Source organism: Puma concolor, chromosome D4, assembly GCF_028749965.1.
Source record: "Puma concolor isolate L17-30 chromosome D4, mPumCon1.1.hap2, whole genome shotgun sequence".
Classification (NCBI taxonomy): Eukaryota; Metazoa; Chordata; class Mammalia; order Carnivora; family Felidae; genus Puma; species Puma concolor.
In genome coordinates, this window is record NC_141679.1 from 40930079 (window position 1) to 40954813 (window position 24735).

Here is a 24735-nt window from a genome sequence, read left to right on the forward strand (position 1 = left end):
ACTGCCTGCCTGACTACCTGACTGCCTCCAAAGCAGGGACCATTTCTTACTTACTGATCTGAAACCAGCACTTACACAGCGCCTGTCACATGCTTGTTGAACTGATTAAATTATTTTCAAAATCTCTTTCCAGCTCAAGTCCACCAAGGATCTGTGGCTTCAGAAGATCTGGGGCAGAATTAGTTGCAAGTATTTGTATGTCCTACACACATCTGGCCACAAACTACCTAGAAGTTGAGTATTACCACAGTTGAAATGAAATAATAAGGTAGTTTTTGAATGACCCCCTCCCCTGCTAAAAATATCTGCTCCATGAGGGCAGATATAATACCTTGTTCACCATCATATCCCCAGAGCCTGGCAAGGACTTTGCAATAAACATAAATGTTTGTTGAAAGAATGAATAAACAAACAAATGCATGCATGTATGCAAGCAAGCAAGTTCTTTACAAGTCTAGAAAAGGCAGAATTTCCTATTTTTAGGAATCCTTCCTAATTAAATTCAAAGTTGCTACATTTAGGTATAACAAAATGCTTAAAAATAAAAACAGCAGATGTTTGATCTCTGGGTGGTACAGTTTCTTTTTCAAAATCCTTGATTTATTTTATACTGCAGGAAATCAACCAAAATACCGATACCCACAAAGCTCATACAATATGTCACCCTAAGTCAAATGTGTTCTACATCTACAAATCTCACTATTATCAGTTGGTGTTTAAAACTATTTTGACTACTGATCTGTGAACAAATCAACTTTTAGGCACTGCTTCAGCTAATGTGATTTTATGGTAAAGGAATGAGATCAGTAACCAAATGATATGAATCCCTGAAATAATAAGACTTTTCATTTAACAAAGACAAATCGAGAACCTATGGGGGTTTTGATGGCAACCACAACTTAAGCTCTACCTTTACAAAACGTTCAAAATTCATCCAGTAATAATTCTCCAAGGGTACAGTTCTGGCCTCCAGTAAATTCCAAAGGGGGAAAGTGGGACACAATGACTAAGGACAGATGTTTAGGCTAAAGAATCTACGTCATCAGGAAAAAAATGGCACCAATTCAAACGCACAATTAGAAAAGGGGCAGTCATGCAAAGGTCACTTTTTGGTAACTCCCATTCCCCACAATCTACTACCAGAGAGACAGGGGGAAGCTAAGGCAGTGCCTCACGGTGAGAGGTAAAGTCTCGATCAACCCACGCTACCCTGAGAGCATGCCAGCGTATTTAATCTTTCTGTAAGGTTTTAATCACCCTAACGAAACAAAACCCTATCATGAAGCCAGCAACGGCCATAAGACAAGCACAGTGAATCCAAAGTGAGCCGTCGTCATCCTTCCATTGTTCTGCAGCCCCGTGCACACCTTGCAGCAGCACTAAAACCAGCCACAGCAGCCCGGGAAGACCACATCCTCTGCAGCAGCAAGATTCACTATTTTCTCCCATTTCGGCACTCACCCTCAGGAAGCCCGAAAAAAGGAGGGTAGGGGGGTGCGTCCTGGCAGGCTTGACACGAAGCCTTCAATAAAGACAAGGTCAACTAACAAAAATTGCAGGGCTCCGATGAGATTTAACTATTTTTTAAATTTTCATGGCTGTCCTTAAATTGAATCCTCGCAGATCTAAACAGAACATTGCAATCATACCCCCAGGAACAGCTTTAAAAATGCAACATACTCACAGATTCAGAGCAGCTGTAACTTTGGAGGAATGAATCTAGCCCCACTGTGGAGATGCCTTTCCCTCTCTTCTACCAGATTTTTTAAGGCAAACAAAAAGAAGAGACACTCCTCAATTTAAAGGCCAACAAAAATCCTCAGTTTCTCTTTTATTTCTTGGTCTCCAGTGAGACTCTCAATTAACGGTCATAAGAAAAGAAGTTGCGGAGGGGGGCAGACAGCATCCCGAGCTTCCCAGAGCAGAATTTAAGACATGTCAGTTAAAGTGGCAGCTACACTCGCAGCCGTGGCTGACGCTTCTGCGGGAAGGAATGCCGGGAGATTTTTCCCCCAGTCCCCGCTGCAGCCTAATTCTGATCCATCACTGTGCAATTATCCTAGAGCAACAGCAAGACAAACACAAATGGCATGGATTTATCAATCCTCCTGGGTCTCTTAATGATTTTTCACCTAATCCAAGGATTCATCTCCATCCAGGGCCAGTTGAGGAATAAAATGAATTCTGGTTTTCATCTTAAAGAAAATGTTAAGAGCAGGCAGATATTCCCAGGTTAGAGTTAACTTCTGTATCCCATGAGCTCTTTTAAAACACTAAAATAAGGGAGAATCAAATTCTCTGAGGTTTTTAATCTTAACAGGTTAAATGCACAAAAGTTAAATTAGCACAGTGAAATACACATATGACCTAACAGTCACGCCAGTATAGCTCTAAATGGCATTTTAAAATTAATATTAAACAATATTTGACCTGGTTTTGATGAAACTAGAAAAAAAAAAATGTAGGCTTAGAGATGGCCAGTGACTTTGCAACTTTCTTGTCTTGCTTTAGGTGCCCTTTCACATATTAGAATTGAACCATTTTTCATGATGAGCTCACCATTTCCACTGATTACAAAAGTATCAGGTATTTTCTGATTATAAAATAATAAACTCCTTTGAGAGAAATGGAAAACAAAGAAGAAATAATCACAGCCATAATCTCATAACCCAGAGATGACCATTGTTAATATTTTGTAATATTTATTTCTAGTCTTTTTCCTCCCTATATATACATATACAGTTTTAATACTATTGTTTTACATGTATTTACATACTACCTTTTCCACATGGCTTTACGTTATGATTATTTACCCATACATGTGACCTGTTCCTAAAAGTGCTCAAAAGAGTTAACGTATGCACTGACAGTCAGTCAACATACATTGTGTGCCTGCTATGTGCCGGGCACAGGGGACCCAGTAGTGAGAACACACATGGTCCCTGCTCCTTGGAGCTCTCGGTCCAGCAGGGAAGCCAGATATGCAGCAAATGATAACATGTGTGTTAGGTACTGTGTTCACAGGAGAACTAAAAGACACCTTAGAAAAACATTTAAGAGACTTAGTCTTGCGGAGGTCAGGGTTTCTCCAGGAGTGGCAAGCCCAACTATAGAATTATTAGTAAGTACAGTGTATTTCACACCTACATTTTCCCATCAACATGAATATCTTTTTACCTAATATTCTGTTTTCCTATACCAAAAGATTTCCAGCTATATTTTTGTGAATAATGTGCAACAGCTAAGAAAATAATGGATCTAGCGTGAATTTGAACATCATCTTTGAGAAATCACAAAAAGCAAACCACCCAGGTAATTTCAGACATCCCTAAAATTGTGAGTTACCACGTTTCTAAGAAATTGTCAGTGTAGCAGAATCTGGTTCACTCAGTCGGTTGAGCATCCGACTCTTGGTTTCAGCTCAGGTCATGAACTCATGGTTTGTGGGTTTGAGCTCTGTGCTGGTGGTGTGGAGTCTGCTTGTGATTCTTTCTCTCCACCCTTCCCCTGCTCGTGTTCTCTCTCTAAATAATAAACTTTTTTTTAAATCTTCAATGTAAAATTAATGTAGCTATGCTCAAAATCTCATAAAAGCTAAAAGACTCCTTTGAGAAGAAATAACAATTTGACATGAATCTGACGTGACCGTAATGATGCATTCTAAGGAAAAAAACAAAACATCACCCATCCAAACAAATTATGTCATTCTCTAGGTGATCAAGGTCAACATCAATACTGATAAGTCATGTTGATAGCATGTACCCTTGAAATGATATGATAAAGAGGATAAAAATGACACTTTATCTCTGTAGTCCTCCTCCCAAAAATCCATAACCCCAGTTTCACCATGAGAAAACCACCAAACAAATTCCAATGCAGGCCATCCTGCAAATACTCCTCAAAACTGCCAAAGGTCATCAAAAAGAAAGAAAAGTCTGAAAAATCATCACAACCAATTTTGTAAAAACTACGTAAATCTGAATAAAGTATGGACTTTAGTTAGTGATACTGTATTAACACTGGTTCACTCATTAAAATAAGTTATGATACCAATGTTGAGATGTTACTAATGGGAGAAAACTAGGTGTAGGGTATATGGAAATTCTCTGTACTATCCTCTTGACTTTTCTGTAAACCTAAACTTTTTTTTCATTGTTTATTTCTGAGAGAGAGCGAGCGAGCACACAAGTTGGCGAGGGACAGAGAGAGGGGAACAGAGGCTCTGAAGCAGGCTCTGCACTGACAGCAGAGAACCTGATGCGGGGCTCAAACCCATGAACCATGAGATCATGACCTGAGCCAAAGTCGGACGCTCAACTGACTGTGCCACCCAGGTGCCCCTAAGGGATTTTTTTGGAAATTATAAATACCCTATAATCCCATCATGTTCAGATATCCAAACCCAAACAAAATAATTGGGTGTGTGTATTGTTCAACCAGATGTGCTATTTTTAGCTGTGTTAAACCCAATAATGGCCCCCAAAGATGTCCAGGTCTAATCCCCAGAACCTGTGAATGTTACCTTACATGAGAAAAGAGATTTTGCAGGTGTAATGAAATTAAAGATCTTCAGATGGGGAGATAATCCTGGATTAACCGAGAGTGCTCCAAAAGCAATCGCACATATCTTTGTAACAGGGAGGCCGAGATCTATCTGACATAGAAGGCAGATGTTGTGACTGTTGGAAGCAGAGCAATTTGAAAATAGCTGACTTTCAAGTTGGAGGAAAGGACCGTGAGCCAAGTGACACAAGAAATGCACCCATAGAGGCTGGACGTAGGCGATAAAATGGATTCTCTCCTGGAGTCTCTCAAGGGAGCAGAGTCATGGCCATACCATGGGTTTGATTCAGTGAGAAGCCATTTCAGACTTCTGACCTGCAGAACTCTAATAAACATGTATTGTTTAAACCGCTGTTTGTGGTTACAGTACCTAGAGTGTTACAGTAGCCACAGAAAACAAACACAGTAGCCTTGAAGACCTGTATTTCTTCTGTTTCAGTAACATCCCTCTGCAATGTGTGCCGTCAAAGTGTTTTCTTTCTTGTTTTGTTTTTTTTTGGAATTAACCCTCTTCCATATACGCTCAAAATATTTTCCCAGTTAATTCTCTTTTAACTGAGTTTATGAGGGTTTTGTCATAGTGGTCAAAACTATCCCTCTCTTCCTATTGGTGTCAGGCTTAAAACATACTTTCCAACCTAGAGAATACAGAATCACTTGCCCTGACTTGCTTTGAATAGTTAAAGAATAAAACCCCCAGTGCTTTTCTTTATTACGAAGAACCATGTAAGGCTATATGTACGTCCCCACACCATGTCCCTCCATACTTCAGCCTCTGTACTAGCGTCAACACCAAAACTCGGACAGAGAACAGATGATGTGAAGGAGGGAGACTGGAAACTTCCTGGACGCCCCCACCTATACCCACGTTCCCTACATCGAGTCTGACCGCACAAACTAACCAACCACCTAATGTAGAGAATGTGCTTGGCAAACATTTGTTAAGCTATCCAAACCAGGCATGTTCCCCTTATCCTTGGTCTGATGAGGTACATCTTGGAAATGGGAAAATGGGGAAACAGTCAAGGGTAGCAGCTGCTCTTTATTTCTCAAATACCTGTGAGAGTTAACTAAATGTCTTCTTTACTTTGTCACTTTTTTGAAAAATGCTTTTATGCCTTGACGTAGCCATTGTGAGGCAGCATGAAAATAGTTCTATCAAAATTTCTTATAATTGTCAGCAACACTGGTTTTACAAAAACAGCCGTGCTCCCAATGTGACATTGTACGTTAATTAACTGACGTGTAGGTCACATTATATCCACTTTACACGTTGCTGTTTTATAAAATGCATTCAAGTAAATGCCTTCATAGGTTAAAGACATACATTACAGAATAATTTTTTTATTTACACTGACTTGTCTGAAAATGCATCCTTATACTTTATTAGTGACTAAGTTCTGAAAATATAGGAATCCATCTATGTATCTAAACAATAAAATTGCACTGGGATATTCAAAATGCTCTTTCAAAATATACATGCTTTAAACAGTTGATCTTGGAATTAATTTTTTTGAAGTACATGGAATTATTTTAATCAAATAATATGTTATTAGTGTAATTTCTTTTAAATTGCAGACAAACTTTAAATGACAAAGAATCTCTTAAATAAATGGGGGATCTGACACATAGAACTTAACACACACACACACACAGTTTTGCTTTTTTTAACTGCATAAAGATAAAGTCAAGCTACCCTTATAGAAAACATTCTTACTGCCAAAATAGAAACTAAAAGCTCATAACTGTATTGCCTACAGAGGAGATAAAACTATACGTATACCTCTAAAAAATGTTAATTCATCAGAGTTACATGGAGCTTTAACACATTGAGTTCTAGCTGTAACATTCTGCTTACAGGTAAAAAGATACTCCCTGCTGATCTGAATACTTTCACTCTGGACAATAAAAATAAAATAAATAACACAAAAGTCACTTTACATGACAATAAAAAATCATACACAAATCCCCAGAACCTCTTCAGTTTAAGCAGTTTCAGAGACCTTTAGATTTGTTAGTGGCTAAGCCTTTAGACTGTATATTAAATGTGTATCATACATTATACTCAATTGCACATGATACATAAATGTACCCAATGCAAGTATCACTCCCCTTTTGAGGAGTTCTACCCATGATGCTCTACAAACATGACGACACAAAATGATGACAGTGGGAAGAAGGGGAGAGAGGGAAAACCAGAGAGACTGATTAATTTTCAGCACATAAGCAGTGGAGACGTTTGACACATTTCAAAAGGCAAAGTTCTCGGGGAGCCTGGGTGCCTAAGCGTCCAACTTCTGCTCAGGTCATGATCTCACAGTCCGTGAGTTTGAGTCCCACATCAGGCTCTGTGCTGACAGCCCTGAGCCTGGAGCCTGCTTTGGATTCTGTGTCTCCCTCTCTCTCTGTTCTTCCCCTGTTCATGCTCGCTCACTCTCTCTCTCTCTCTCTCTCTCTCTCTCTCTCTCTCTCAAAAATAAACGCTTAAAAATTTTTTTTCAAAGGCAAAGTTCTCAAGTATCTGCATTCTGAATGTTTTATTAGTCATTTTAGGAGGCTATTTTTATCGAGATGGATGAAGGTATCAGAAAACAAGGCAAATAAAAGATGGTAGAAAGTTAACAAAAGGCAGTCCAGCTCCCTATACCCCTAAGCATTTTGAGCTCATTTACATACACTTCAGATGAGAAGTGAGTCAGCCCCTAGTTGAGAAATGGCAGAGACACCAACCATCCTGGATAATGCTCACTATGCCCAAACAATTGGACATTACCTAATTATGTACTTATTTGGGTTGAGCAACCAACCAGCTGTAATTAATCATCATTAAAAAAGAAACATACACATCCCCAAAACTCCTTTAACTCACTCTCCCCCTGAACGATTACAGCAATTATCGTTGTGCCCAGTAGCTGGTAAGTTCTCAATAAATGATGACGGGATTTTTTTAATGCACTAAAACTCCTTGCATTCTACTTTGAATACTCATCTACATTTTCCAATTAATACATTAATTCAAGAAATTCATGAAATCAACAAATACAAATTGAGCATTTACTACACACCAAGCATGGTGTTGGGTACAGGGCACACCATGATGAGCAGAACAGACCAGTCCCATCCTCATGGAACTTAGGTCAAAAAGGAAACAGACGGTCGAAAGCAGGCAACAATGATCTACAACATGACAAATGAAATGAGAGAGACAAACAGGATGACAAAACAGGGAAGTGGGGGAGGAGTAACCTATTTAGTTGGAGTCATTAAGAAAGGTAGGAAGACATTCAAGCTGACAACTGAGGACGGCCAGGAGGAAGCCCAGGGAGGATTAGGAGGAAGTCACTCCAATCTGAGACACCAGCTCAAATCTAGGGCAGTGGAGGGCTTGCTCAGTCTAAAACTGGAAAGGGGCTTGTGGCTAGAAGGCAGTGAATGAGGGCAAGGGTTGCCCTGGACAAGGTTTCCATCTGTGTGTGGCGGCCTGACCACGTCAAGCCTCGTGGACCGAGGCAGACTGGGCGCTTCATCCTCAGAGACATGTACACTCATGGACGGATGCTTAGCAAGGGAGTGACATCACACAATTTCATGTCTAAAAGGATCACTCTGTCCCAATTCAAACAAACATGCTGTTAGGGAAATCTGAACACTGACAGTATCTTCAATGAATAGTCAGTTTTTTTAGGTGAGACAATAGTCTCATGATGCTTTTAAAAAGAGACCTAACTTTTACCTTATGTACTAAAATGTCGATTAAAGGATACCATATAAGGCATACAGATTAGATAACAGTTCTGTATCAATGTTAATTTCCTGACTTAAAATCCTGACAATAATTACGTAAGAGAACATCTTTGTTTTTAGGAAGTACATACTGGGATACTTAAAAGTAGAAATAAGTGATAATGTCTAGAATATGATTCCAAATAACCCAGGGGTGGAATAGAGATGAAATAAATTGGCCTTGGGTTCACAACTGTTAAAGGTACGTGATGAGCACAGGTGAGTTCAGTTTACTATCCTCTCCACTTTGTTTGAAATTCATTTCTTTTAAAAACCAGTTAACTTTGGCCACTGTGTGGAGAATGAGCGGAGTGTAGTTGGGAAGGCGGAAGGACAGAGAATAAGGGAAGCAAGAAAACACAGCAGGAGGCTCTTAAAGTAATTCAAGCAAACCTGAGACTACCTCGAGCTAATGAAACAGAAAGGAGAGGGAGCAAGGGGTGAAACAGACGGGAAATAAATTTGGAGGTAGACATCATCAGACCTGGAATCATGGAAGTTACGGGAAAGAGAAGGAATCAAAGATGTCTCCCAAGTATCTGGCTTGACCAAGTGAAAGAAGATAGGAGACAAGGAGAGGAGAAGGTTTCGGATGGAGAAGGCAGGTGACTATCACGAGTTCAGTCTGCAACATGTAAACTAAGGTGTCTGTGAAACATCCGAGGGTTCACATAAGCAATGACTGGACCTATTTCCCGTTACAACTATCAAAATAGTCCCAGACAGAGCATCACAGAGCAGTTGCCATGTCAAGAAGGGCACTGATGAAGGAGGTGAGGAACTCAGCACTGGGAGCAGTGTGCCTCTGGCTTTCAAACACCACCTGGGCATTGCTAGCTGGCTTGAGTGACAGAAAGGCTCCTGAGTCTGCGGAAGGGGCAACCACAGTGGCAACCACAGGGGTTCATCCATCATTCAGTCATTCTGCCGTAAGAACACCAAGTCTTCCCCTGGCCCCTGGGCCTCCTTGGTAGGATGAAGACAAATGGACCAAAGGGATGCTTAAGAAGCTTTCCTTTAAGCTATGACATCCTGTCAATCCTCCTCAGAGTGAAAGGGAGCTTTTACAGAATATATGTACCTTGGGGCACCTGGGTGCCTCAGTCGGTTAAGCATCCAACTTCAGCTCAGGTCATGATCTCACAGTTCATGGGTTCGAGCCCCACATCGGGCTCTGTGCTGACAGCTCAGAGCCTGGAGCCTGCTTCGGATTCTGTGTCTCCCTCTCTCTCTCCCCCTCCCCCCACTCATGCTCTGTCTCTCTCTCTCAAAAATAAATAAACATTAAAAAAAAAAAAAGAATATATGTACCTTAAAATGTACATATGCACTCATCTTGGAAGTTCCCAATATAATAACAGGCCATTAAAGGACACCTAAGAGTACAAAAGAAAATGCAAAGAAGGGCAATTCAAGTAGTAACAACACAGGGGAAAGACACTAAGGATACTGTTCAGTCTGGGCTTCTGGGGGGAATTTTATTTCCATTTATTGTATTTCATTAACTCTGACACATAAATTTTCATCACATAATATGCCTGAAACCAGGATGCATCTTAAAATTGACAGTAACTATTTCAAAAAATTTTTCTGTAAGTTTATTTATTTATTGAGAGAGAGAGTGAGAGAGAGAATGAGTGGGGGAGCAACAGAGAAAGAGGGAGAGAGAATCCCAAGCAGGCTCCACACTCAGCACACAGCCGGACACGGGGCTCAAACCCACAAAACATGAGATCATGACCTGAGCCGAAACCCAGAGTCAGGTGCTTAACCGACTGAGCCACCCTGCTGACCCAACAGCAGTTCTGACTGGCCTAGATCAAAGTTCTCAGAGAGAGGATGTACATTTGCTTCGGCCAATCCCTTGAGGGCACCACCAACCTGATCCACTTAAAATGAAATTACCTGCTTGAAGTCGTTTGGGCCACACTGATAACTAATATTCAGACCACAAACTAGCTTGCTATTCAAATTAAGAGCGTTAAAAGGGTAAACACGGGCATACCACAGAACCCATCAATTCCACTCTTAGATAGTCATGCCAGAGAACTGCAAAAACACGTCCGCAAGAGACTTGTACACAGTTATTCATGGCAGCATTATTTACTGTAGCCAACAACTAGAAACAATCTGAATGTCCATCAACCTATGAATGGATAAACAATACAGGGAATATCCATACATCTGAGTATTATTCGGCCATAAAAAAGAATGAAATACTGACATGGTACAACATGAAGGAATTTCAAAATCCAAACACCAAAGAACATGTATTGTGTGATTCTGTTTATATGAAGCATCTATAGAGACAAATCTAGAGACAGAAATTAGATTAGTGATTGCCTAGGTGTGGGGGCAGGAATGGACCGTGACTGTAAAGGGGGCACAGGTGTCTATTCAGGTTATATAAAGTGCTTTACAATTAGATTATAATGATGGTGGTATACTTCTATAATTATACGACACTTAAGTGAGTTATATACTTAAAACAGGAATTTTATGGGATATAAATTAGCATTGTAATGGGGCTGTTTAAAAAAGAAATGATCCAGGCAGAGAATCTCATGAGAGGTTTTTCTTTTCCCTCCCTACCCAGTACCAAAATTGAAATACACAATTTTCCTTACCATGTCCTCCTGCATTACAGGTTTATTTTTCCTTCCCTTATGCAAGGTCTCCTGTAAAATTCTTGTGTTTTCTTCCTCAGTGGCATATAAGATAATGACATAAATGCCATCTTAGATCTAATAAGGTAATAGTCAACCTGGTTGAAAAAAACCAGGTGTGGGGGTATGGAAAGAGTGCCTCTCCCAATCTGAGCAATAATTAGATCACCAGGACGGGAGAGTTGGGCCAAACAAAATCAGAGAAAAACGAAAGGAAATCCGACTCTGCCTGGAGTTACTATTTATAATTTAACCACTATGAAGAAAAACATTAACTAGATGTTCTGCAGCTAGCGTTTGCTGACTTTCACCCAAAATGACCTTAAAACAGAGCAAACTATTGTATAATAATTAGTGGATCCAACCTCATAAAAAAAAAAAAAAAATGGGCTTAAAAACTTGATCTCATTATAATCTACAATTTACAGTTCAAAAGAAAAGGGGTAAAGACGGAAGAAGGAAAAGGTCCCTTAAAATGCTATGCTACAGACTATTTTTATTTCCACCATAAGCGTCTTACCACTTGGTTAAAAATGTCTGCTTACTTCAATGTCTGGAGGTAAGGATAAATTCACAGTTCTTGCACATAAACACATCCATCGCCACTGCATTCACACGGTCTCAGGACTCGATTCAACACATACAGATTTCTAGGTAAGGATAAATTCAAAAAGGTAATACGATGCTATGGAATATAAGAGATCACTGCTGAGAACATATTAAGCCTGCACCTGTTCTCACCGTCTTTGAATAAAAAAGAAAGTCTTAATTAACTAGTACCTGACCTGGGCCCTCCAGTTAATCAGACGGTTGTTTCATTGCCCACTAGTGGTTTTTATGAGAAGGAGGTTCATCAAAAACACTACCAAGTCGCAGTGATCCCATGTGGTTCATCCATGGTCTCCACTTGACAGAGGCCAGGGATCCTCGGTGACCTGACCTCATTTTGTCCACAGGTGTGTCAGGTAACCCTGGCATCCCTCGAAACTCAACGCCAGTGCCAGGCTTCCACCTCCCAACCAGAAGAGAGCTAGCTCTCGCTGTCTCCTGGAACCTGAAACATTCTATTTATTCTTCACGTGCCACATCGCAGTCAATTTACACACAGACCCTTCTTGTATCCACCACTGTATTGTCAGAGATGACAGCTGTGTACCAACACTGGGAGAGAAGAATGCTGGTCATCAGAGAACCACAGGGCACATGTCAGCAGGGAACTGTTCAATCAGGAGGCGAGAGACTGCAGCACGGCTAAACCCCTGGCATATTCCTATGGGTCAGAACATGGGTCTAACTAACAGTCCCTCCCTCAGAGGTCAGCAACTTAAGCCCAGCAGGTCGGAAAGTTCATATGCAATTCTAATTTTTATTTTTTTTATTTATTTTTTTATTTTTTTTTAACATTTATTTATTTTTGAGACAGAGAGAGACAGAGCATGAACAGGGGAGGGGCAGAGAGAGAGGGAGACACAGAATCTGAAACAGGCTCCAGGCTCTGAGCTGTCAGCACAGAGCCCGATGTGGGGCTCGAACTCACAGACCGTGAGATCATGACCTGAGCCGAAGTCGGACGCTTAACCGACCGAGCCACCCAGGCGCCCCCACAATTCTAATTTTTAAAAAGGACCTCTTTGATGTGTCACTAACAGTTAAAGGGGAAAAAAAGCCTCTCATTTTCCCTTCAGTTCTAAACGGTGGAGATGTTGGTATGATCTAACAGTTTGCAAACCTAGTAACTTCCCAACAGAGTCAGTTAAAATAACGCAGTTGTTACCACAAAGATTCGGAAGTAGGAAAATCTAAGTCTGTGGTGGTAAATCCATTAAGCAGAAAAGGAGAGCAGAAAATAGTTTTCTTTTGTGGCAATAATTGAAGGCCTCTCTCATCTCTTAGCCTGCATCTGTTCACTGGAAATTCGGGCAAAAATATTCACAGGAATAAATTAATCATCAGGTTGGCATGGGGACCATCTCTTGCTACAGAGAAGTTGAAGCATCACTGTTGGCACTAGAAACATAAAACAAAACATGTGGTTCACTCAGCAGGCGGAAAAAGAGCTCTACTGAGCTTAACGGCTAGAAGGTCACAGAAGGAATGTCATGGCATCACAAATTCAAGAAAAACTGAAATAACTAAAAGTTCACATACAAAAAAAATTGAAGAATTGTTTGCAATTAACTCATATTTGTAATCACAGGGAAAACAATCTGCTAAAAGAAAAGGATTGAATAATGGACTACTTCTACAGTATTTTTTTTTATTTCAAAAAAGATCAGTAACGCAGGAGACCTGGGTACAGAAACACCACACTCTATGTTGAGGAAATAAAAGGATCCATCCAAGTGAGGTTTCCCTGTGAATGAAGTATATCCTACTAACTCTGAAAATGTCATTTTAAAACATTTCTACTCATTCTAAAATTTCCTTAACATATGTGACCCAATATGTGACACTCCACCTTTTTAAATGGAATGTACTAGATTAAATTTAACCTTTTCCCAATGTCTCAGAGACAGAATTATGAACATGATTTTCTCACTGGAGACCGAACAGCGAATCAGGGTTGAGGATGGGGGAAATAGTAAGGTACCAATATTTAGTGAGCACCTACTATGTGTTTTACTCCCATTACCGCATTTAAATGAATTTTATTTTATCTTCCCAATAAATGTAGGCAAGGATGAAAGAAACTGACACTCAGAGAAGCTAGTCCCAGGCCTCTCAGGCAGTAAGTGGCAGGCTGGGAATGAAGCTCAGCCAGGGATCCTCCACCAAATCTGAGGGCCCGTCTCTCCAGAAAGGGACATCTCGTTTTGAATACCTAAGCAAAGTAAAACCAGGTGGCTGTGCTTTGGAGTTCCATGACCACATGCCATATTTTCTTTCTCCTTTTACTGCCATTTTTTGTCACTATCAACAAACTGACCTCTAAACCACCCCCCTCACAACACCTTCCAGAGCTCTGGCAAAATTATGCCAAAAAGCAAAATTTATTAGAATCAGGTAAAAATTAATTATAAACAGACTCTGGATAGAGGCCACTACTACAAGCAAAAGGCAAGATTATTAGAACGTGAACTCTACGGGGCGCCTGGGTGGCGCAGTCGGTTAAGCGTCCGACTTCAGCCAGGTCACGATCTCGCGGTCCGGGAGTTCGAGCCCCGCGTCAGGCTCTGGGCTGATGGCTCGGAGCCTGGAGCCTGTTTCCGATTCTGTGTCTCCCTCTCTCTCTGCCCCTCCCCCGTTCATGCTCTGTCTCTCTCTGTCCCAAAAATAAATAAACGTTGAAAAAAAAATTTTTTTTAAATAAAAAAATAAAAAAAATAAAAAAAAAAAGAACGTGAACTCTAATATCTACTTTGGCTACGCATTCTGGCTTTGGACTCTATGTCAAGGAGGTGAGGCTCTCTATGAGATAATGTACTGTATTAGTATAATGCATTTGGTGATACATTACTATAATATGTTGCTACTTACAAGAACATGTACCAGGGAGGGACATTTTGGCAACATTGAAAAGGAAACACAAAACTGTTAAAGAGACAGTCTTAAGGGACACAAGAAACAATGCAGACCAGAAATCTAAAAGAACAAGATAAATTCTAAAATGGTTAAACCTGCAAGTTTGCTAACATGAGCAGGACAGGGAAGTAAAAATTAAAAGAAAAAAGAAGGGTGCATGGGTGGCTAAGTTAAGTGTCTGACTCTTGATTTCAGGTCATGATCTCACAGTTGCAAGATTAAGCCCTGTGTCAGGCTCTGTGCTAGGCGCGGAGCCTCCTTGAGATATTCATTCTCTCTCTCTCTCTCTCTATAAGAAAAAAAAGAAACAGGAAATGATGGCAGTGTATATAGCTGAAAAGAGCCTGAAAGAGGCAATGAATGGAAAATAAAATATGAGAAACTTAGGAAGTGAGGTAGTGTTAAAAAAAAAAAAAAAAAAAAAAAAAACTATTGTTTTCAGGGGCGCCTGGGTAGCTCCGTCGGTGGAGCATCCGACTTCAGCTCAGGTCATGATCTCGCAGTCCGTGAGTTTGAACCCCTTGTGAGGCTCTGTGCTGACAGCTCAGAGCCTCGAGCCTGCTTCGGATTCTGTGTCTCCCTCTCTCTCTGTCCCTGACCCACTCACATTCTGTCTCTGTCTCTCTCAAAAATAAACAAACATTTTAAAAAAATTAAAAAAAAAAAAGAACAGTTATGTCTTCCTGGAGAATGGATCCTTCTATCATTATGTAATGTCCTTTATCTCTAATAACTTTCCTTACTTTGAAGCCTGTTATGTCTGAAATTAATAGAGCTACTCCTGCTTTCTTTTTTTTTTTTAATTTTTTTTTCAACGTTTTTTTTTTATTTTTGGGACAGAGAGAGACAGAGCATGAACGGGGGAGGGGCAGAGAGAGAGGGAGACACAGAATCGGAAACAGGCTCCAGGCTCTGAGCCATCAGCCCAGAGCCCGACGCGGGTCTCGAACTCACAGACCGCGAGATCGTGACCTGGCTGAAGTCGGACGCTTAACCGACTGCGCCACCCAGGCACCCCCATTTACTTTGTTTTAATGTTTATTTATTTTTGAGAGAGAGAGAGACAGAGAGAACAAGTTGGGGGGAGAGAGAGAGAGAGAGAGGCAGACAGACACAGAATCTAAAGCAGGCTCCAGGCTCCAAGCTGTCAGCTCAGAGCTCAACACCAAGCTTGAACCCACAAAACGTGAGATCATGACCTGAGCCGAAGTCAGATGCTAAACCAGCTGAGCCGCCCAGGTGTCCCTCCATCCATTTACTTTTAATCTAGATGAGTCTTTATGTTTAAAGTCATTGATACACACTTTTCGATCCATGCTGGCAATCTTGGTCTTTTAATTGGCATACATACACCACTGATACTCAAAGTGATTATTGATACAGCTGGATTAATACCTACTGTATTCTTTGGTTTCCTATTTGTTGCCCTTGTTCTTTGTTCATATTTTTGTTTTTTACTTTTTCTGCCTTCTGTGATTTTAATTATTTTATATGATTTCATTTTATCTCCTTTCTTACATATATCTTTTTTTTTTTAGTGGTTGCTCTAGAATTTGCAATATACATTTACAACTATTTCAAGTCATTTTCAAATATTCTCTATACCATCTTCACAGTAATTGTTCCAAAATAAAGAGGTTTTTTTTTTTTCAGTCCTAATCACAATTCAGTTTTTTTCTTTTTAAACCACATAAACAAACATTCAACAATATAAACATTAAAACATTTGGACAACAAAAAAATGTATAACTAACATAAAGAAAAAACAACTGGGGAGATATCTGAAGCAAATATAACAGAAAATTAAAGAGTATATATGTTTTACAGGTCATAAGTTACATAAGAGAAACAGTGAGAAAAAAAAGTTAAGCATGTAAAAGAAAACTAGAATTCATATAAAAGGAACTGCAACGTGAACAATGGTAATAAAGAAAAAGTTTAGTATATGTGCTGCCGAAGCGAGCACTAAAGAAAAAGTTTAAAAACGTAAGCAATTAGATATTATCTGACTAACAAAACCATTTCAAACAGTACCCAGTGGTGGTGATACTCTATGGAAAGTCTAGTCAAAAGAAACCGCTTCACTTACACAGTATTGGTGGCCACATAAACTGATAAAACCCTTTTGAAAGTGCTATGGACTAAACTGCGTCCCCCAAATGCAGCTGTTGAAGCCCTTACCTCCAACGTGATGGTGCTTGCAGATGAGGCCTATGGGAGAAAATTAGGTGTATACGGGGTCCTGAGAGCAGTACTCTCATGATGGGATTAGTACTTATATAGGAGACGTCTGTCTGTCTGTCTGTCTGTTGTGTGAAGACATCAAGAGAAAGTAGCCACCTATGAGCCAGGAGTGTTCTCACTGGAACCTGACTGTGTCGGCACCCTGAGCTCAGACTTCCAGCCTCCAGAGCTACGAGAAAATACATTTCTATTGTGTAAGCCGCCCGAGCTGCTTTGTTACGGTGTTGCTTTGTTACGGTGGCCCGAGCTGATTAATGCAGAAAGGCAATTTGAAATATATTGTATAAAGAGCAATAAAAATCTCCATCCCTTGTAATCCAGTAATCCTACATCTGTGAAGTTAATCTTCACAGAATCTTTGCAGGTAATTCAACAATATGACAAAGCGAAATACATGAAAATATTCATTACCTAGTTTTAAGTTTTTAAATTGGTTAATAATCTAAATGTCTAACAGTGGAGAAATGAGTAATTGTGGCGTTCCACTTGATCTAATAGGATATCATATAAAATCATTACAAAAACTATGTAAACTTACAGGAAATGCTTGCAATAAAATTAAGTGCAAACCAAAAGCAAAATTCTGCAATATGAGGTTACTCGTGTAAAAAAAATATGGACAAGATATAAAAGGTTAGGTATAAACAAAATTAAATTTTTTGGAAAACAATTTTTTATTTTAGTTTAATTAAGGTTATAAGAAATAATACTCAAAAATATACTTGCTAGTAACTTTAGACAGATCCTTTTTTTTTTTTTTTAATGTTTATTTATTTTTGAAAGAGACAGACAGTGTGAGCTGAGGAGGGTCAGAGAGACAGAGAGGGAGACACAGACTCCAAAGCAGGCTCCAGGCTCTGAGCTGTCAGTACAGAGCCCAATGTGGGGCTTGAAATCACGAACTGTGATATCATGACCTGAGCCGAAGTCAGGCACTTGACTGAGCCACCCAGGCGCCCCTAGACAGATCCTTTCTTAAGTATTAATAAATACATCCTAACTCTTGAATTACAGAGAAGTATTGCTTTCTGGCAGTAGTCACAACTCCCCCAAAAAAGTCAGAATGAAATATTTACATTTTATATAAGAAAACCGTCCAGTTTTATTTACTACATACTTCTTATTGTGTTACTACTTACATAGAGATGGTTTCCAATGCATCTTCAAAGATGTCCTGGAGGGGAACAAAAAATACAGTGAGTTTCTCAAGAATCAAGACTATGTGTGTATATGCAGGGGCGGCGGGTGGCTGGGATGGGATGCAGTAGAGTCACTCAATTCCCACTAAGGGGCTGTCTTCTAGAGAAATCAAGCAACTGAATTTAGGTGAGGGTTAATCTTTTTTTTAAATAATTAAGACTAGTAAAACTAGCAATCAAATGGGACCAGTTTGAAGAGTGTGATTTCTTTAACGGCGTTGTGTCTCCTTCCTCAGTCTCATTCATACCACACGCAGAATAAAACAAACTGGACTTGCCCAATTTCGTCTTTTCTTGCTCCGTGGCTGTTAGCATCCCCCGGACCTTCCTTTCACATCTAGCTTCATGAACCTTCTAGCTAGTCTTCCTGCCATCACCTTTTCTCCCCCAGTTAATGTGTCCACAAAAGACAGCCCTTTCCTTCATGCCACTGGTCTGCCCGTCCAAAAGCTACAACAGGAGAAAAACCCAAGTGCAGGTGTGTACACACACACACACACCTCACACTCATACACACTAACACACTCATAAACTCAGTCATACACACACACTCACAAATACACATCCACTCACAAATATACATACATATAAAGCTTACAAAAATCAAACCAGGCTCCTCATCCAAATACGTGGGACCCAACATAATCCAGCCCAATTTTCTTTTTTAAGTTTACTTATTTATTCTGAGAGAGAGAGCAAGCCAGGGAGGGGCAGAGAGAGAGAGGAAGAGAGAGAATCCCAAGCAGGCTCCACGCGGTCAGCACAGAGCCTGACTTGGGGCTCAATCTCATGAACCGTGAGATCATGACCTGAGCCAAAATCAAGGGTCGCATGTTTAATGGACTGAGCCACCCAGGTGCCCTCTAGTCCAATTGTCAAAGCATCTTTCTGCCTGCATCCATGCCACCATCACCATAATCCGAGCACAAGGACTTCACTGGTCTCCCCACTCCTACACTTGATACCCTCCAATCAAGCCTCCACACAACTATATTCTTTTCTTTCTCTTCCTTTAATAAGCTCTTGCCATCCCACTGTCATAGACCTTTTTACAAGCTTTATTGTACTTAGAATCAACCAAACTCCTTCCCATGATCAACAGAGCCTTGAGCAACTCTACCTCCCTCTGGTCACCTCTCTACCCACCTGCACCCTGGCTCCCTCCATTTCATGTGCAGGCCTGTCTTTGTGGTCCTTGAACAAGCCAAACCCCTCCTACATCTCTCTTCATTGCTCTCTCCTTCCCAGAAGGCCCTTTGCTCGACTCTTCCCGTGGCTGACGCATTCCCATCGTTCAGTTTTCAGCTCACAAAGAGACTGTCTCTAATGACCCTGATTAAAATTACTAAGAATAGCAGCTTATAGTTTCTCATCATCTGATTTATTTCACGCATTACATTTATCATAATCTGCGATCATTTTGTTTACTTACTTGGTTACAGCCTGCCTCCATCAAGGCAGGTTCTTATTTATCACGTCTACAGAAAAATCACCAGGGCTTGGCACAGTAGCTGCTCAATAAATACACGTTGCCTAATGAGTGTGTAAACGGAGTTCGGACTGTCAAGGCACTGATCACATCACCTCATTTAGAGCTCTGATGCAGAAATGAGGAAAGAGGGCTACCTGAGCTCTACATTTAGGCAGGAAAGCGGGGGGGGGGGGGGGGGGGGGGGGGGGAGGGGGGAAACGTGTAAATACTAAGAAGATGCAACGTTGCAAGTAGTGGCAGAAGGTCAGACTCTGGATTCCCCAACCCACTAATCCACATTGAGAGGGAGGTAGAGTCAACGGCAAGTCAAACTTAACCTGGAGCAAAAGCGGAAGCTCATCAATTAACTACCAGAAGAGAAATGAACTAATCCTGAAGCAAAGGCACCTAAGCCAGAAGTAAAAAGATGCTTCTCTGGCCTCCATTACAAAATCCCCATTTAGAAGCAGACTCCTTTCTCCAAATCAAAAGTCTGTGGAGGCTGTTGGTATCACAGAGAGCACAGAGAAACTCTGCTCTCCAGGAACACCAATCCGGCTGTGATGGTCCACTGCCTGTACCAGATACCAGCTCACAGTCCGTCTGGTGTTGTCAACCCCACCCGGGCCGATTTTGACCAAGGAAGGGGGAACGTAGAGATCACACGCCTGGAAGGCTACCGCGCACTGTCCCCTGCTCGTGAGCCTCAACCCAAAGCAGGGCACGCAGCACACACTGAAAGACTTCCCGAGTTCCCTTAAGGAAGGACAACTCAGGGAGCCAGCTCTCAGTTTAAAAGGAGATGAGGCTTTTAGTCTTATGCAAGAAATACTCCCTCAGAAGAAGAAAAAAATAAGAATCTCACACAAGAAATCATCTTCATTTAAGTAACATCTCTCCATTTTGTCATAAGCAGAGCGTTCTCTAAATAAAGGACTATGGGGCCATAGTTAACGATACTGCCTTGTGTATCTGGAAGTTGCTAGGAGAAAAGATCTTAAAAGTTCTCACCAGCACAGAGAAAAGCATAACTCGGTGAGGTGGTGGATGCGTTAACTAACCTTATTATGGTAATCATTTCACAAATGTACATATATCACATCTCTGCATTGTACACTTTAAACTGACAAAATGCCAAATGTTAACTACATCTCAACACAGAAGCTGTGGAAATTTACATTTGAGAGAGAGAGAGAGAGAGAGAGAGAGAGAGAGAGAACACGTGTGTGTGAGAGAGCACAAGCAGGGGAGGGGCAGAGAGGAGAGACAGAATCCCAAGCAGGATCTGCACCATCAGTGCAGAGGCCGATGTGGGGCTCGAACTCACAAACTGTGAGATCGTGACCTGACCTGAAATCAAGAGTCGGACACTTAGCCAACTGCACCACCCAGGCACCCCAGAAGCTGTGGAAATTTTTTTAATTAAAAAAAAAGAAAAAAAGAACGTTAATTTCTTTTTTTTTTCCATTTAGATGAATAATGAAAATTGAATAGAGTATCTCTATTAGGAATGGAGAAAATGCACCAGAGTTCTAGAGTACTATTCTAATAAACTAGAGGAAAGAGAGGAAAGACAGGGAGAGAGGGAGAGAGGGAGAGCTCTATGAAGGCCAGACAAAAGGTGAAATGTTTTCATTTGGAAAAGAGGAAGGGTAAAGAGAACTAAGATTGAGCACATATCATGTGCCAGGCATTTTACAAAAGTTATCTCACTTGCCCCTCCCAATTTACATCAAGTAGTAAATCAGGGTAAATCATAGGTAATTACCTGACCCATATGACACAGCTGGTAAGTAAAGGAATTGGGATTCAAGCTCAGATCTTTAACTCCAAAGTATTTCCTTACTGTTAAAACCATCCACAACTTGATATTAAGGCACCTGGGCAGAAGTTGCAAGGGGGTGGGAGAGGAGGGGACAGCAGATCTTCTCAAGGTCATACAGCAGCATGGTTGAGCAGGCCCTCCCAGGGATTAGCTCATTCTCTAGGAGAATATACTTGTGTTTGACTTTGCTATTTACTAGCTGATTAGAACTCAAATACCGTGAAGTTACATGTTAACTTCTAGATTTCTGAGTGGTAGTAAAACCTTAAAGACTATAGTTTTACTACCCTGTAGGATACTACCCAGTTTTATGTATAACCTAGTAATCTTAATCTAACATTGCTTTATAAATACCCAGTTCCACAAGTATTCTTTTAATCAGTTTACCATCCCAGTGGTTTCCTCCACGGATGGGTCAAATAAAACTTTTGACATGTTCATTTTATATCATTCTGGGAATTATATTTGTAATTTGTGGAAATTATACTTTGATGTGAACACTGACAACACACTCTCTCCCTAGGTACCTGCAAATATGGTCTCCCAGATCCCTGGGGAAACTGATGTGGATTCCATGGGGGAGAAGATAGAAGTCAGAGAAGTCTCCCGTACCTCCCGCAGCACATACCCAGGGGCCAATGGCTTCTTTTTCCTTCTCTCTCTCTAGGTCCCGACATCCAGTTCAAATTCTGTCCCTCTCCTGCCTCTGCCTCAGGAGCTCCTTTCCTTCGTGGATTCCCATCTAGATCCCAGGTCCGGCACTAGGTCTGCACAAACTGCTTATCATCAACGGCCTCCCACCCAAGCACCAAGTACGCTCACATATATTCTCCACCGAGTGCAATGAGACTGCTCCACTAACCACTCACCACCAACTTCCCAGTGCTTCTCCAGAGCTGGTTCTTATTCCCCCAGTGATCACCACAAGCTGTTTCCCTTAAACTTCCCAGGCCTGGGTAGGCTCACGAGGTGGACCCCAGCTGAAACACATACAGTCAGGGAAGCATCCAGAGTCCTTCAAGTTTAATGACAGTTAAGAGAGGAAAGATCACCCCGCTGACAAACATGATGTGCTCACAGAAAGCACCTGTGTTTAGTTTCTTCCTTGAAGGCTACCTCATTTGCCTCCCCCATGGCCACGCTGGGCGAACCTTAAGGAGCAATTACCCTTGGGTGTAGTGTAACAAACACTTACGTGAGCCACACCTGGCTCCTGATCACACATTGCCTCAACACGGTACCTGGCTCTTCCCAGAGCCTATCTTGCCTCCCTGGCTGGAGTCAAGGGCCATCATACTGCTTTTAAATCCACTTTAGAACCTAGCACGGTACTTTGCACTTCACTGACTCTTAGCAAATAACCGTTGGCTGACTGGCTGGCTGAGTACCCTTGTCTGGAGAGGAAAGGTCCTTACCTTGAGCAGTTTCATTTTGCAATTTAGCAAATGGACTGACTCTGTACATGAAGGATTCCCTAGAGGGCCTTCTGGAGGCAAGGCTAGCACTCCCGGGCCTGCTCCTGCTAGGTGGGGAGCCTGAAACTTTCCCCCTGTCCTCAGATGGAGAACCCTGGTCATGGGAACAGAGTGTTGGGGGGGGGGGGGGGCGGAGGGGGTTGCTGGGGGTGCTACATCAACTACTAAGGCTTTTTAAGCAATTTTCATCTTAATTTGTTATATTTGTCATATTCTGGGTAGCAAAAATGCATGCAAGTGCATGTAAGTAGCAGCAAGTTCTTAACAAATGTCCATTTAAGAATCTTAAATAATGAAGATACTAATGAAAAGGTTTACATTCTGTTTATCCCTAGTGTTTAAGCCTTATTTGGCTTATTTTAATAGCCAAATAAGCTATTAAAAGTAGTAATGTAAATATATTAACTTCCAAAGAGACCAAACGGATTTACAACCTTTCAAGACTCTCCATCTGAATTTTACTTCATTTTGCAGTGTGAAAAGGAGTGCGTGGCAACTATTACTCCAAGAAGTAGGAAGAAACATGATGGAAATGAAAACTAGATACCACAAATCCAAAAGGCTGAGTCACTTCTCTAGGTCTCTCCCTCTCTCCCTTACCTCTTCCTCCTCCTCTGCCTCTTCCACCATTTTTCCGTCTCTCATACGGATGACTTCACCGGTCTGTGAGCTGATGCTACCCTGTTCTCATCGAGCTGCTGTTCTTCAGAGAGGGATGACAAGGTTTGATGGGGCTCTGTAGACACCTTCCTCCTCAGTGGGAGCCCCCCACCCCCCACCCCATAATACCAGACCCTCCTCACTGGAGCTTTCACCCAATGTTCCGTTCTATTGACCAATGAAGCTGTGTGTTTGGTACCATGGACTCAAAGAACCCCAGAGTTGCCAACAACTCTGACAGGTCACAGATTCTGCCCCTGGCTCTAAGGCACATCTGGACCATTCCCAGGGAGATGAGACATGAAGAGTATGCCCCAACCTCCCCTGGGACTAGGGAGGGGATTTATAGCCACAGATATTGGGATCCCAAGGACCACAAACATTCCTGGGGCTGACATTCACCCCTGAATGATATTCAAAATGAGTATGAAGACAATTAAGATATTCAAAATGGTTATTGAATCACTATATTGTACACCTAAAACTAATATAATACTGTATGTAAACTATACTCTGATTAAAATAGAATTTAATTTAACTTAATTAAAAAACAAGATGTTCAAAATGGGACACAGGACTGACATCAGATGTTAGAATTTATCATTATCGTAGTGGTGTACCAGGATTTCTCAGGTATTAGATGTACATCTTTTCACACATGAAAGAAGGGGCACATTGCTACAGGAATCATATGAGAAATACATAAACTGAAGTGACATCATTGCCCACTATAACATCAACAAAGCATTGATTTTTCTAAATTAGGGTTAATTCACTAAAAAAACATCTTTTTGGGGTGTTAATGAGGTGACTTTTAGAAGAAAGGCTGGGCAAAGACCTTTTTTAAAAAACATATAAACCCTGGGCTCATCTCCCAGCAATAATTTTTCATTCTGCTCGCACTTGATATCCATTTCTCTCCTTACCTTTGTCAGGCTCAAAGAGGAGCCCATAGCCTGCCAGAGCATTTAAACTCCCCCATTGGATTCTGAGGGTTACAGCCAGCTGTGTTTCATATGCAAGGCTACATTTTTTTAAATTTCATATTGTGTGAGGGAGCGGCGATGCCCTGAAACCCTCTGAAGCCAAATGTAAAGCCCAGCTTCAGCATCCCATTTACTGGGTACGAAGGGCACAAACACCACTCACACTCGCATTAGAGGATTAACATCAAAGCAAGTTCTCTGTGAAACCTTATCTGACCCACAGGGCTCTTCATCAAAGAGAAGGAAAGCAATTGGGGCCCATACACACACTCATATTCCAAGTTCCCACCTGGCCTTTGCAGCGAACAAAATGTGACCTACCCATGGTTTCAGAAGACCAG

General features: G+C 41.2%; 1 protein-coding gene across 5 annotated transcripts in view; it reads right to left on the reverse strand.

Annotated features, from left to right (window-relative positions):
• The window catches only part of TTC39B (tetratricopeptide repeat domain 39B), a 129763-nt gene that overhangs the window by 78977 nt on the left and 26051 nt on the right, over positions 1-24735 (reverse strand). For 3 of the 5 annotated variants that reach the window (XM_086685338.1, XM_086685335.1, XM_025922071.2), the window contains exon 2: positions 17918-17952. The exons of 1 other annotated variant lie outside the window; for it this stretch is intronic. In XM_086685338.1, the coding sequence (XP_086541464.1) occupies positions 17918-17952 (35 nt within the window). Of the gene's footprint in view, positions 1-1684; positions 2367-17917; positions 17953-24735 lie in introns of those variants that run through there. One more of the 5 variants, XM_086685336.1, reaches the window with a different exon arrangement.